The sequence below is a fragment of the Paramormyrops kingsleyae genome, chromosome 19 (genome assembly GCF_048594095.1).
Source record: "Paramormyrops kingsleyae isolate MSU_618 chromosome 19, PKINGS_0.4, whole genome shotgun sequence".
Classification (NCBI taxonomy): Eukaryota; Metazoa; Chordata; class Actinopteri; order Osteoglossiformes; family Mormyridae; genus Paramormyrops; species Paramormyrops kingsleyae.
In genome coordinates this window covers 27949491-27963841 of record NC_132815.1, presented here as the reverse complement: position 1 = coordinate 27963841, position 14351 = coordinate 27949491, and the positions used below count along the sequence as shown (strand labels likewise).

At 42.0% G+C, this 14351-nt stretch overlaps 1 protein-coding gene across 1 annotated transcript in view; it reads left to right on the top strand.

The window, feature by feature from the left end:
* Positions 1–14351, top strand: part of LOC111841726 (uncharacterized) — a 218586-nt gene continuing 204235 nt past the window's right edge. Inside the window, exons 1-3 of the mRNA XM_072702643.1 lie at positions 1–261; positions 13277–13390; positions 14065–14205. Of these exons, the coding sequence (XP_072558744.1) occupies positions 13284–13390; positions 14065–14205 (248 nt within the window). The 5' untranslated portion in view covers positions 1–261; positions 13277–13283. The remainder of the gene's footprint in view (positions 262–13276; positions 13391–14064; positions 14206–14351) is intronic.

Here is a 14351-nt window from a genome sequence, read left to right as displayed (position 1 = left end):
TCCAAATGTTTGCTGGGTCCCCATGTAAAATTTCCTATTAACACCGCTACACATACAGGAAATTATCAGACAGGAAGCACGAACTGGCAGAAACTCAAAAGCTGTAAAATACAAGGCGACTCATTCAACGATGATTGTCATTTAACCCCCGCCTATATGAAAGTGAAAGAGAAAGTGATTTGCAGGTGGAAACGCCATCTTGTCAAGAAAATTAGGCTACTTACAGATTTTGAATACTACAAGGATATTTTGCAATGCGAGGTAAGTTAAATCTAAAGGATGTTGAAATGAACGTAAAAGAAAAGTGGATTTCTTTTTTTGATAAGTGGATTGTGATCATTTACAGTGTAATCTGCAGTGAATATGACACCCCAGATAGCATGCGGATGTGGGCCACTTCGGGCAAATGTGTGGCACTGCTGGCCCGGTTCCAGCACCAGCAAACAGATGTATCGTAAAAGTGGCCCACTTGTGATTAGACAAATGTGGCCCAAATGTCACAAAACAGAGATGGACCACATGTTAAATACTGTATAAAAAAATTGTTATATGGCTTGCGGCTCCGGCCCACTTCTGGCAAAGGTATACACTGTAAAAAAAAAATCTGTCAAAAAACGGAAAATGTACTGGCAGAAAATTACCGACACATTTTCCGTTTACGGACTCTTCCTTCAAGTCTCAAGGAAAATATTGTAAATTCACAGTTTTCCACAGGTTGTTGTTCCAAGGAATATTTCTTAAATAATAGTTTATTTTCATTTTTAATTTTTCATTCTGCCAATTCAGATTTGTTTGTTTAATAAATGATGTTGTTCACAAAACTACAAAAAGTAATTTGAGAATATAGTAATTCACTACATTCATTATTTTTCATGACTCAAGGGCCCATAAACATGCATTTATCCAACTGCATGAAGCTGGATTCATTTGCAAGACCCTTAACCCCAAATTGAAAATGGAAGTTATTCTGGATACAAGTGTCTGCTAAATGCTGTAAATGTAAAGGGTGTGTCCACCTCAAAATGACAGTGTTTTTTGTTTTTTTCCTCAAATTCAAAATCCTTGAAGACATTGGACTTTTGTTGTTTCTAAAACACATTTGAAGCCTGATCAGGGAGTGTATACAGTTCCTGTTGAAAAGTAGCTCTTATGAGGTTAACATCTGTGAGGTTCAGAAACTGGTAATGGGCCATAATATAGCCAGATCTCAGACAGAGCCTGGCCACTCGTGGCTAACATCAGGCCCTGCTCTGGCCCAGATGTTAACCTGATGCGGCAACCGAGAGCGGTCCGCTCAATCGCCGTTATTCCATGCGGTGTGTGGGCCAGATGATTATGCGTGATGTGGGCCACATCCGGGCCAGAAAGATTTTGCTATCTGGGACCTGATTAATTGTGGAGTAAAGGACAGAAACTCAACAATTTACGCAACAAACACACAACAAACACACAAACTCCATGACCAAACATTACATGTGTATAATACTTATAATTGCTAATAGGCTAATAGATTTCAAGGACAAAATCATAGTCTCCTGCACCTGCTGCACTAAGCGATAATGGACCTTGGATGTAAATGCCATCATGTGGGACTCAATTAAATTAATATTAATATTTAAGCTTACGAAAATCATGATTTTTAGCGCAAAACTAACATTTTATTAAACCATTTACTTTGAATCTTTTGCTACATTTTCAGACATTAAGAAAAAAAGATTTACTTGAAGGAATTAAGCCTAATATTAGCGTTCTAGTTCATGGGTTGAATAAACATGCTTTTTTTTTTTAATCTACGACGGCAATTTAGCTTAACAGGCTAACAGATTTCAAGAACAAAGTCGTAATTAGAGGTCGACCGATATTGAATTTTACCGATACTGATAGCTAGGTTGGTCCGTACTTGCCGATAACCGATTAATTAACCGATAGTTTTTTTTTCTAACATATCAACTTAAAGTCTGCTTTAAAAAATGATCAGTTCACCAACAAAAAAACAGTACTGAGTCATGAAAATGTGCTATATGAAATAAATATGAATATATGAATAAATATTGAGGTAAATTAAAGACATGCTTTCAAACTGAAACAAAAAGTAACACTCCAAATAAATAAATAAAAGTTATATACAAAATGAATTATAATAATTATAATTATATAATATTATAATTATATATAATATTAATTATATATAATTATATATAATATTAATTATATAAATGTATATTAAATGTGTAGTCTCCCACTATATTTGCTTCTATTTTGAAAACTTTTTTCTCTCTCCATAGGCAGAGGTTGACCAAACTGTTTGTGTAATCTGTTAACAACGCTCATTATATACCCGTCTTTTTAGGCAAGAACCAGATAATGAGTGTCACGTCATGAAATGGTTTTAATACGAAGGGAGCTGTATTACGTGATAACAAATTTAATAAAAACATCGTAAGTTAGGCCTATAATAGTAATGATTTCATTTCAAACAACAAATATATTATATAGAGAAGGTGAGCAAAGTATCATCAGAGCTTTTTGAAACTCCGAATCAGTAAAACACTGCGTCGCAAAAAGATTCACTATTTCGAAGCGCTCCAGTCAGATCCCCCCATCCCCCCGGCAAATCGCACCCTGTGCCTGAAGATAAAAAGAACTGAAATCAAACGCATTCCTGATGGTAACAATCATGACATTAAACATTTGGGTCGGACTTGCGTGTATTTTTGCCACATTATTTTAACCGCTTGATGTAGCCTACTGCTAATGTTAGCGTCCTCTCAGCCTTGTCGACAAACATACTGCTGTTCTTTCTCCAATGCAGAATGTAATCAACAAATTAATTACTTTATATTGAGATGAAAACATGTACTGTAGTGTACTGTATACATACCTTTTCGCTGTCTGTGTTTTAAACGTGCATTTGAAGTGTCAGCGTTGTCCATGCACCGCGCTCTCTCCAGGCAGCTTGCGCTCTCTTTGCAACGAACAGTACAAAAGCACGTGCTTTACAGCGATTTTCCCCTATAGAGGCGGCTCTTGCCATAGATATATATGTTGGCTCTTGCACTGTATAAGGACAACAGACCATTCTCAGCCGCTTCAGCTCTGACGCAACCCGGAAAAACTATCGGCGTGGATTTTTGCCGATAACCGATAGTTCCGGGAATCAACTATTGGTGCCGATTAATCGGCAAAACCGATACATCAGTCGACCTCTAGTCGTAATATTTTGGTTGTAGCCTAATGGAAGACCCGGAACACACCGGATGCGTGGCATGTGTGTCGCGGACCCGCGCATACACTCACCTAAAGGATTATTAGGAACACCTGTTCAATTTCTCATTAATGCAATTATCTAATCAACCAATCACATGGCAGTTGCTTCAATGCATTTAGGGGTGTGGTCCTGGTCAAGACAATCTCCTGAACTCCAAACTGAATGTCAGAATGGGAAAGAAAGGTGATTTAAGCAATTTTGAGCGTGGCATGGTTGTTGGTGCCAGACGGGCCGGTCTGAGTATTTCACAATCTGCTCAGTTACTGGGATTTTCACGCACAACCATTTCTAGGGTTTACAAAGAATGGTGTGCAAAGGGAAAAACATCCAGTATGTGGCAGTCCTGTGGGCGAAAATGCCTTGTTGATGCTAGAGGTCAGAGGAGAATGGGCCGACTGATTCAAGCTGATGGAAGAGCAACTTTGACTGAAATAACCACTCGTTACAACCGAGGTATGCAGCAAAGCATTTGTGAAGCCACAACACGCACAACCTTGAGGCGGATGGGCAACAACAGCAGAAGACCCCACCGGGTACCACTCATCTCCACTACAAAAAGGAAAAAGAGGCTACAATTTGCACAAGCTCACCAAAATTGGACAGTTGAAGACTGGAAAAATGTTGCCTGGTCTGATGAGTCTCGATTTCTGTTGAGACATTCAAATGGTAGAGTCAGAATTTGGCGTAAACAGAATGAGAACATGGATCCATCATGCCTTGTTACCACTGTGCAGGCTGGTGGTGGTGGTGTAATGGTGTGGAGGATGTTTTCTTCGCACACTTTAGGCCCCTTAGTGCCAATTGGGCATCGTTTAAATGCCACGGCCTACCTGAGCATTGTTTCTGACCATGTCCATCCCTTTATGACCACCATGTACCCATCCTCTGATGGCTACTTCCAGCAGGATAATGCACCATGTCACAAAGCTCGAATCATTTCAAATTGGTTTCTTGAACATGACGAGTTCACTGTACTCCAATGGCCCCCACAGTCACCAGATCTCAACCCAATGGAGCATCTTTGGGATGTGGTGGAACGGGAGCTTCGTGCCCTGGATGTGCATCCCACAAATCTCCATCAACTGCAAGATGCTATCCTATCAATATGGGCCAACATTTCTAAAGAATGCTTTCAGCACCTTGTTGAATCAATGCCACGTAGAATTAAGGCAGTTCTGAAGGCGAAAGGGGGTCAAACACCGTATTAGTATGGTGTTCCTAATAATCCTTTAGGTGAGTGTATGTTCACACTGTCGGCGCTGTTAGGCCTCGTCCACACGGACGTTAGAAACGAACGCCCTCTGATCGCCATACGCGTTTTTCCTGCGTTTTGTAGCTGCGTTCGATTGGCGTTTCACTGGCATTCGCTTGACGCTGTTCAACACCAGCCTGACGCCCAATCTGTAGTTTCGTGTATTTACCTGTGGGGGCAGTAATTACTCTTAAGGTTTCTAATGTATATTTCAAAATTTAAACAAGATGACGAAATCACATTGTAAAGTTCTAGTTTTACATTTAAAAATTACTTTCAAAACGTGCATAATTTGCGTCTTTCATTTTCAGTTTTTTTGTGATTTTGTTTCGGGTTCAGTGTGTGTGTTTCAGTCGCCGTTTTCTGAGTATGTCGCACCGGTAATAAGTAGCCAAAGTTATGCTGTACTCTCGAATCCATCCGTAATTGTTGAGGCACTGGAGAGAAGCGGGGTTTATTAATTGCTTAAATTTGGGGGGATCAGCTGCAGTGCAACTAATTTTTAAGCTAGATTATTTACATCCACACATCCATCAATCTCCCCACTGCTTATCCTGATCGGGGTTGCAAGGCTTAATGATAATTACGACCGGAGGATTGCTGGGATTGCTGCGAGAGAGTGGTGTTGAGCTGCAGCGATTGTTTGGGATTGTTTTTTGGAGTTTTTTGAGTGTTTGTGTGCTTTACCTGTTTACGTGGGTGGCTGTTTATTTCTATTTATTGTTCTTATTTCGGTCAGCGTGAGTGCTTGTCTGTCCTGTCTGTTAATTAACAGCGCGATTATTACCGACAGAGATCTGCGGGTGTCGCGTGAGCTGCGTTTTTCTGTCCGCGTTTAAACTCTGTAACAAACACCCGCGGGGCGATAATAACTAATAATATCTAACATCGGTATCGCTACCCAGCGTCGGAAAAGGACAGTTGCTCCTGAGCTTTGCTCGGTCGCCAGTCGGGGCCGGGAGGACATTTTCCACTTTTTTCCCGCTCCGGCAGTAGCCTGCTGTGAGGGGGTTTTTGTGGTTTTTCGACCTCCCAAGAGCAACTTCGATTTCGCCTTGTTTTTAGTTCATACTTGGTTCAGGCAGAAGTTCTTCTGGTAAGTAGTAGTAAATTTATCAGGTTTAAAATTTTAAATAAAATAATAATTAAGTTCCGTTTTAACACAAGTAATAACTTATTTTAGTGTACTCCGCACGTTACTGCATTTATTGTTACGCAAATTAATCTTTATAGTTAAATACACTATATAAATTTACTGGGCTGGGAGTACGGGGTCATAGTGAGTTAGTTAATTATGGGGCCGACTCAGTGTTGCGTTTGCAAGATGTTTGCCCTTCTGGACGTTAGTGTCCAGTCGGACTTTATCTGCGAGCGATGTAAGCTAGTGGACTCACTCATGGTCAAGGTTCGCGACCTTGAGGAGCAACTGGCTCGCATCCAATGCAACAGTGAGTTAGATGAGCTAGTTGATACGCCGTTTAGGGAGATGGTGTGTACGCCACTAACGGGGGGGAGGGAGAATGAAGAGCAGAGAGGGCGAGAGAGCTGAGTGACCGTAGGTCGTAGACGCAGGAAAAGGCGTACACACGTTACAGAGGCGGCATCACCTGAGGTGTCTGTGTCTAACAGGTTTCAGGTGCTTCCAGCTTTAGAGCCGGAAGGGACTGGGGAGGCAGGTGGGCCCTTGGGCACTGAGGAGCCCCCTCCCCCCAGAAAGAGGGAGGTTGTGGTAGTGGGGGATTCAATTATTAGGGGAGTAGACAGTTATGTGTGCACGCGTGATAGAGGGTCCCGTACGGTGTCTTGCCTGCCTGTTGCCCAGGTAGGAGACCTTCCAGATCGTGTGGACAAGCTTTTGGCCCCAGCTGGGGTGGATCCAGTTGTCGTGGTGCATGTTGGCACCAACGACATAGGCAAGGGTAGAAGGGCTGTTCTGCAGGATAAATTTATAGAAGTCGCCAATAAGCTTAGAAGCAGAACGTTCATGGTGGTATTTTCTGAAATACTACCCGTGCCACATGCAAGCCAGGCTAAGTTATCTGAGATAAGGGGATTAAATGCGTGGCTAAAATGGTGGTGTAGGAAAGAGGGGTTTAGGTTTATGGGGCACTGGAGGACCTTCTGGAACAGGCGGGACCTGTTCAAGCCGGATGGGTTGCATCTGAACCGGAGGGGAACCAGTGTACTGGGAAGGCGTATTTGTAGAGTAGTTGAGGAATGTTTAAACTAGGGACTGGGGGGGCAGGGAGGTTAGTTAAGTATGTAACTGGGGGGAAACGGAAAGCCCAAAAAAATCATATAAGTAGGCACTGTAATAGGCCTACCCTTTGTTGTCTGTATTTAAACGCCAGGAGTATTAGGAATAAAATTCATGATTTAGAGGCTCTTATCTCATCGGACTCTTATGATATTATAGCAATAACTGAAACGTGGTTGAGTGATAAGGATGGACAAGAATATAATATGGATGGTTACACATTGTTCCGTAAAGACCGTATAGGTAAGAAGGGAGGTGGTGTTGCAGTATATGTAAAGGAAAACTTGCAGGCAAGGGAGCTTACTGATATAAGTAAAAGTACGGAAACTATATGGGTAAAATTAGATGCTACAAATTCAAATAGCCTAATTGTCGGTGTTTGTTACAGAGCACCCAATGTAGCTGCTGAGGAAAGCAGATTGTTATACAGTGATATTAGGATTATGAGCAATAAAAATGATGTGGTAGTTATACCTCACCTAGAATATTGTGTACAGGTTTGGTCACCATATCGTAACCCCTTGGGACCGGCGATCCCGCCGGCAGGATCTGACAGAAATTTCGCAAAACCGTTTAAATAACTCCGTGAGTTTTTGTCATATACACATTTTAAAAATACTCTCAGAAAACTTGGACGGTCTAATTTTCAAATATATATAGGTAGAAACTAAATATATTTTTACAGCTTTGTGATACGAATTGAAAGAACAAGAGTGACTGACTTAAGCGTCTGCGTCTCGAAGCGGCTCTGATCGCCCACCCACTTGCAAATCGCGCTATTCGCATGATAATAACATGATAATCCGACAGTTAGTATTGGGTAAAGAAATATGTGAATACGCCCATTGTGACCGAAATAAACAAGAGCACATGTCTGGGTAGTGTTTACACTGATCGGCTACAATATAGCACACGGATACGTCTCTGCCGCTGAAGCTTTGCGCCAGTGTTGCCACTTTCAGCAGCGAAGCTCATACCTGTGTTCATAGCTCAGTGGGCTAAGCCTGTGTGCCTGCAATCACGTGGTCACCGATTCAAACGCAGCGTATTTAGAACGTGAATAGCGATCTTCCGCTGAGAGCGGTCCTACATGCTCCCGACGCAAGTAAAACAAAGAAAGGTGACAAGATTTGCTTTTTTGCCTATTTAACCTAATTTTAAAAACGTTAATACTTCTGACAATGGAAGTTTTGAAAAGAAGACAGATAACGGATTTAGTCAGTGTTTTTTTCATGATTCTACATAATGATTTCAGCGAGATATAAACTGAAATACACGAGAAAGATACGCGGTCGATGATGCCCTCGTCCCCAGAGCGTCAATAATAGTCACTGCATCATATTTATCGCTTTCTATATTTATATAGTCACAGTTTTTCATTTTTCATTCCATCTATCAATAAACTGTGAAAGGGATTTTATTGTTGCTACTTTTCTTGCGTTTCAAACTGCCTTTCCAAAGTGATGGGTGTGGGGTGCAGTGACATTCCAGACTGATGGGCCATTGACAGTATGCAAACTACTACAGGTGTGAGGACACCTATCTCATCAATATTCATTGTGAAGACCACTGACTTTGAGAAAAAGAGTGTCACTCCAAAGTTCTAACACTTTAGTAATCAAACTACATAAAATTTCAGAATGTCACTTTCACCTATGTGTAGCCAACCCCTGTGTCTATAAGCTTCAGAGCTCAAAAGTCTTACCTAGAAAGGTCTATAATGTGATTTTTTACAATTTCTCAGCATGTCTGAAAATAGGTTTTTGAAAAGTATATGTTTAAAGTTGATTTTAACAAAAAATAGAATAATAACATTCTAAGAGGTCTCAGATTATTGGTGCTGAGTTTGTGCTGAATAAAAGCAAATGTATCACTTTGGGATAAATGTTTTTCAGATAGGTAATGATGTGACTACCCCTGACCGGTACCCTGTTCCGCACATCCAAGATTTCTCTGCCCGTTTGGCAGGCACTCTCATTTTCTCTAAGGTGGATACCATCAGGTTCCAGTACACCCCCAGGACATCCCTAAGACCGCTGTTGTTACGCCTTTTGGTCTGTTTGAGTTTCTTAGAATGCTTTTTGGGCTCAAGAATGCAGTTCAAACTTTTTAGCGTTTGATGGACAGTGTTGTGCGGGACATGCCTTTTCTGTTTGTTTATTTAGATGATATTTTAGGGCGCTTTTCCAGCGCACAAAGTACGGTACTTTCGGTACGGTACTTTCGGTACTTTCGCTTTTCCATTGACTTCCGGTTGAGTACCAGTACCCAAATCTCGAGTACCAAAAGTGCCAAACCAGTTGGGGTACTTCTTTGGTACTTCGGTACTTTGGGGTGGGACTTACAAACGTATTTGCTGTCGATTGGTTATGCAAATAGCCTGCCGCTGAAACACAAAATACAACCGCCATCTTTTGAAATACACAGCGAGAAACAAAATAAAAAGCAGTAGAAACAAAAATATAAAAAAGTAAAATGGAAGGATGGACAAACGAGGAAACACAGGCTTTAATCGCCATATGGTCGGATGAACAGATCCAGTGGGATTTGGATGGCACGATTCGAAATAAAAAAGTTTTTGCCGTTCCGACCAGTTCAGTTTCCCTATGTTTCCCCTGTCGCGCTGATTTGTACACGGTTTCGCTGTTGTTTTCATGTCTTTTTACGAGGTAAACAAGCCATATATTAATTTTAAAACATCACATGCCTTTTGTATGTTTTTTGTTTTTACAGATAATAAATGACATTACTTAATTCACTGGATAGAGGTATTTCTTGATGAAAATGGTATAGTATTGCTTATAAGACTATATTATGCGTGACGATCTACTGTATTCATATGTAATAATGTACCTGAGTGATTTTCAGACATTTCACATACCTCTTTGCTTTAATATTAGGGGAAACATTATTTCCTGATAGACAGGAGAAATATAGGGAAACTTAATTGCCCGGAACACCGTAATACCAAGCCGCTTGGAAGAAATGGGGCACACGCGAAAAACCGAACAATGCCGCTTGAAAATCAAAAAACATAATTAAATAATTTGTTTGCTTTCAAAAGACTGAATTAGCAGTAAGCTAATTCTTACTGCTTTGATCGGCTTAGCCAAAGTAAGTGTACCTACGTAAACGTAATTGATGGCAGCATGATTTGGATTTTACTGAATCTTATACTGTGATAGAAGCTGACATAACAATAAACCGCATTTTCCAGCCTCAACTATTAGTTTTAATTTTGGGCTGTCAGTCAGGGGCCGTCACTGATGATGTCATTTGGCGCCGGTACCATTTTTTACGCCGGTGGAAAACCGACATGAAAGAAGTACCAAACCTTCGGCACTTTATGAAAGTACCGAAAGTACGGTACCTGGTGCGGTGGAAAAACGCCCTTAGTTACCAGCACCAGTTTGGATGAGCATTTGACTCATCTTGGGGCATTGTTTGCACGTCTCAGTGCTCTCGGGTTAATTGTGAATGTTACCAAGTGTCAGTTTGGTGTCCATTCTGTTGATTTTCTTGGCCACCGCATTACCTCAGGGGGGGCGGTGCCTCTCCCAGAGAAAATTGCTGCTGTTCAGGATTTCCCATGGCCAGTCACAGTCAAATCTTTGCAAGAGTTTCTGAGAATGGGTAACCCTCTGGAGTCTAGCAGTAGGGAATACACTTTCACTGACTAGGTCATGGTCACACATTTCATTCAATATCATAAACTTAATTCATGGCAAATAAATTATTTCTTTTTGGCATTAAACTCATCTTAATCTTAGTGTACTTTGTAAATATGTCAGATTTATGTGAAGTTTGTAATTTGACGTCAAAGTATACGCATTGCAAAATGCAGTTTGGAACACTTGCAGAAACATTATAAAAGTATATAGTAAGCAATGGTGGAAGTTTGTTTGGATCCCAGATATCTGATCACCAAAGTCTTGGCTACATGAAGATGACTAAATGGTGTAGATTTGGATAAATAAATAAGAAAAAACTAACTCATGTGACTATTTCTGGCTCCTTTTATTGAATATGTAGCAACTTTCTTGTGTATGAATGAGCCATTGACACTTGGCCACTCCCCCCGCCCCCCCTCCTGCATTTATGGCAGTGATGGGGATGTATGTGGAATTTCACCGTTGCACTGTCCATCAAATTACCATGCGAATGCGATTTGAATGTACGCTAATGCGACTATTTAGAATGTGAATAGCGATCTTCGGGTGACAGCAGTACTACATGCCCCCGATGCAAATAAAACAAAGTAAGATGACATGGTTTAATTTTTTGCAGATTTAACCTAATTTTAAAAACTTTAATACTTCCAACAATGGACGTTTTGAAAAGAAGAGATTACGGATTTAGTCAGCTTTTTTTCATGTTTCTATGATTAGATTTCAGCACGTTATGAACTGAAATACACGGGAAAGATGCGCGGCATCGCCAACGATGCCATCGACTCCAGAGGGTTAACTTCTACCATTGTTTCATCCCTGGGGCTGCCCGCATTATGTGCCCCCTATACTCTGCACTTAAGGGTGTTTCTTCTAAGACGGTGGTTGAGTGGACTCCGGAGCGGTGTCAGGCATTTCATAATGCTAAACGGGCCTTGGTAGATGCTACGTTGCTAGCTCACCCCTTGCCAGATGCTCCCATCGCCATCACTGCGGACGCTTCCGATGTTGCTGTGGGTGCAGCAATTGCAGCAGTTGCTGGCCTTTTTCAGTCGCCAGTTGCGCTAGAGTGAGCGCAAGTACAATGCTTTTGACCGTGAGCTCCTTGGCCTGTATTTAGCTGTGCGCCATTGTGGATCACAAGCCATTGGTGGCTGCCATGAGCAAAATTTCAGACCTGTTTGTTTGGCGTAGGCTGAAAAAGGACATACGTGACTTGGCCGCTTCTTGCCTTGCTTGTCAGTGCTCTAAGATCCAGCTGCACACCAAAGCTCCCCTGGCACATTTTGCTGTCCAGGTGCATCAATTTGATCATGTCCACGTGGATTTGGTTGGTCCGTTGCCACCATCCCGTGTTACACGCACCTTTTAACAATCATTGATCGAACAACCCGCTGGCCGGAGGTGGTGCCATTAGCCTCCACGGCAACGGCAGATGTGGCTCAGGCTTTCATCAGCTCCTAGGTCTCTCATTTTGGTGTGCCTGCTGACCTGTCGTCTGACCATGGACCGCAGTTCACATCCGAATTGTAGGGTGCACTTGCCCGTGAGTTAGGGATCACTCTACACCACACCACCGCTTATCACCGGCAAACTAACGGTTGTGTGAGCCCTTCGTGCATCTCTTCAGGGTGCTTCTTGGTCTGACAGGTTGCCATGGGTTTTTCTGGGTTTGCGGACCGCTCCGAAGGCCAACCTGCAGACTTCCTCTGCACAGTTAGTTTACGGACTGCCCTTGCGGACACCTGGTGACTTTCTGCCAGATACATCAGTTCCTTGGACGGCCTCACAGCAGCGCTCTGCTTTTCAGGACACTGCGGCTGCTTTTGGTCCAACACCCACCTCGCATCATGGTTTCCTGCATTCTCATGTTTTCCCGAATCTGGCGGATGCTCAATTTGTCTTTGTTCAGCATGATGTTCATCTTAATCCTTTGCGCCCCCCTACGATGGGCCTTTTCATGTGCTGCAGCCTGGGGACAAGTTTTTTGTTTTGGAAATGGGTGGTAAGGCCAACCACGTTTCTGTGGACCGTTTGAAGCCGGCCCATTTAGATTTAGATGCCCCAGTTCGGCCAGCTTCCTCGTAGGAGTCGCCCGCGCTGTTCAGTCCTGTCACCGGCCCCAGTTGTGCCTGCTCCTGTGGGTGATACTGTGAGCAGGTCAGGGCGGGTGATCAGACCCCCTAAGAAGTGGGATCCTCTGCCTCTGTGAATTCTAGGGGGGCCTGTGTAGCGGGTTCATAAGCAATCAGAATTCTCAGGGCAGATGTGCTTTTATTCTGAAGGCTTGTTCGACTTCCTGTCAGAGTGTTTTTGGTTATCTCCCCAGCAACCGGATCTTCCTTTCTCGGCTCCTTCTTTTTGTTGCTAATAAAAAAGTGCTTCATCCATTTCACGGACTAAGCAACTGCCTCCTGTCTTTTTCCTCTCGCCACTATATACAGTATGTAAATGTGTGTGTGTGTGTGTATATATGTGTGTGTATATATATATGTGTGCATATGTCTGTATGTATATATATATATGTGTGTGTATATACTGTATATAAAAATTAGGAGAGAACAATGAAACATATAACACATCACAAAAACTGTGACCGTGTTAAGTTAAATAAAGTAAAAGAAAACAATTTCAGGCCAAAATAAATAAATAGGGATCCTGCAGCTAATGTTGCTTGGACACCTCTATGAAGTTGTCCTACCATATGTTTCAGATTTTAACCAAAGTCTTCTCAATTAATTGTGCTGCGCTTGTGCCGGTTTGTGTCATTGAAATTTTTGGCTATGCTGTTTTAGTTTCTGAGATATAGATATTTATTTACATGGTTGCAGTATCCTGATGGAGAAAGCAGACTCACCTGAACCCAGCAATCTTTCTATGAAGAATGTCTGGTCAAAGGATAACCCACCTGTGCTCGGAGATGGAAGTTTTCCAGAAGATCAAAGGTAAATATGCATTTAAACAATCACTGATTAAAGCATTCAGACTCTCAGTCAAAAGGCATATGAGCATATTGTTATGGTCCCCAGTCTAGGGTTGGAGACCGTCAGAAAAGGAAAGGGAAAGGGGAGACGAGACAAGCGGGGAATAGGACAAGCGAACATGGGAAACAAGAGGGATCTTTTTTATGTTTTTTTATTTTTCACGAACACTTTCACAAACACTAGGTGTAACAGACTTCAGGAGTGACAAAGGCCAAAATAACAAACAAAACACCGCTACCGAAAAAAATCCAATCTAAACTAATCCTAAGTGAGATAACAGAACACAAACCAAACAACAATACTAACTCCTAGCTCCCTAACCAAACCAACAGTTAAACCACGTGTCACGCAGAACAAAAATGGCAGTCACTCCTTACACACCTAGGTACAAACACACAGCAAGTACACAAAACCGAGCAATGGTACCAAAGGGAGAAAGCAAAAAGGTAGTCGATAAACAGGCGGAGGTTCAAACCAGAAAACCAACAAACTAGGGCAGAAGTACCAGAAAAGGGTGAAGTGAAAATCAGAAACCAAAAACCAAAACTGTCATACACGAGTAATCAAAACAACAATAATCCAAACAGTGAGCAAAACCTCTCAAGGTTACGAGTTGTGGCCATTTCTTTGCGAAGAACTGGAAACAGGAAGCGGCGCCACAGACGGCAAAGGCATGGCCAGGTCCAGGAGGCAGAGCTGAAGGGAGCGACCGGTGAATGTCGACTGGAGGGAAGAAAGTCCGAAGAATCTGCAGGGATATCCCCAAATCGCTCAAGGCACGTACCTTCCTCATGACACATAACAGTATATAAAAAATAAGTAGTCTATTTTCACTATTTTGATTTAATTTGTGAAGGGGTAGTATGCTTCTCTTATTGAAACATAGTCAATGTGGTAATTATGAATCTGTGAACTTTGTAAT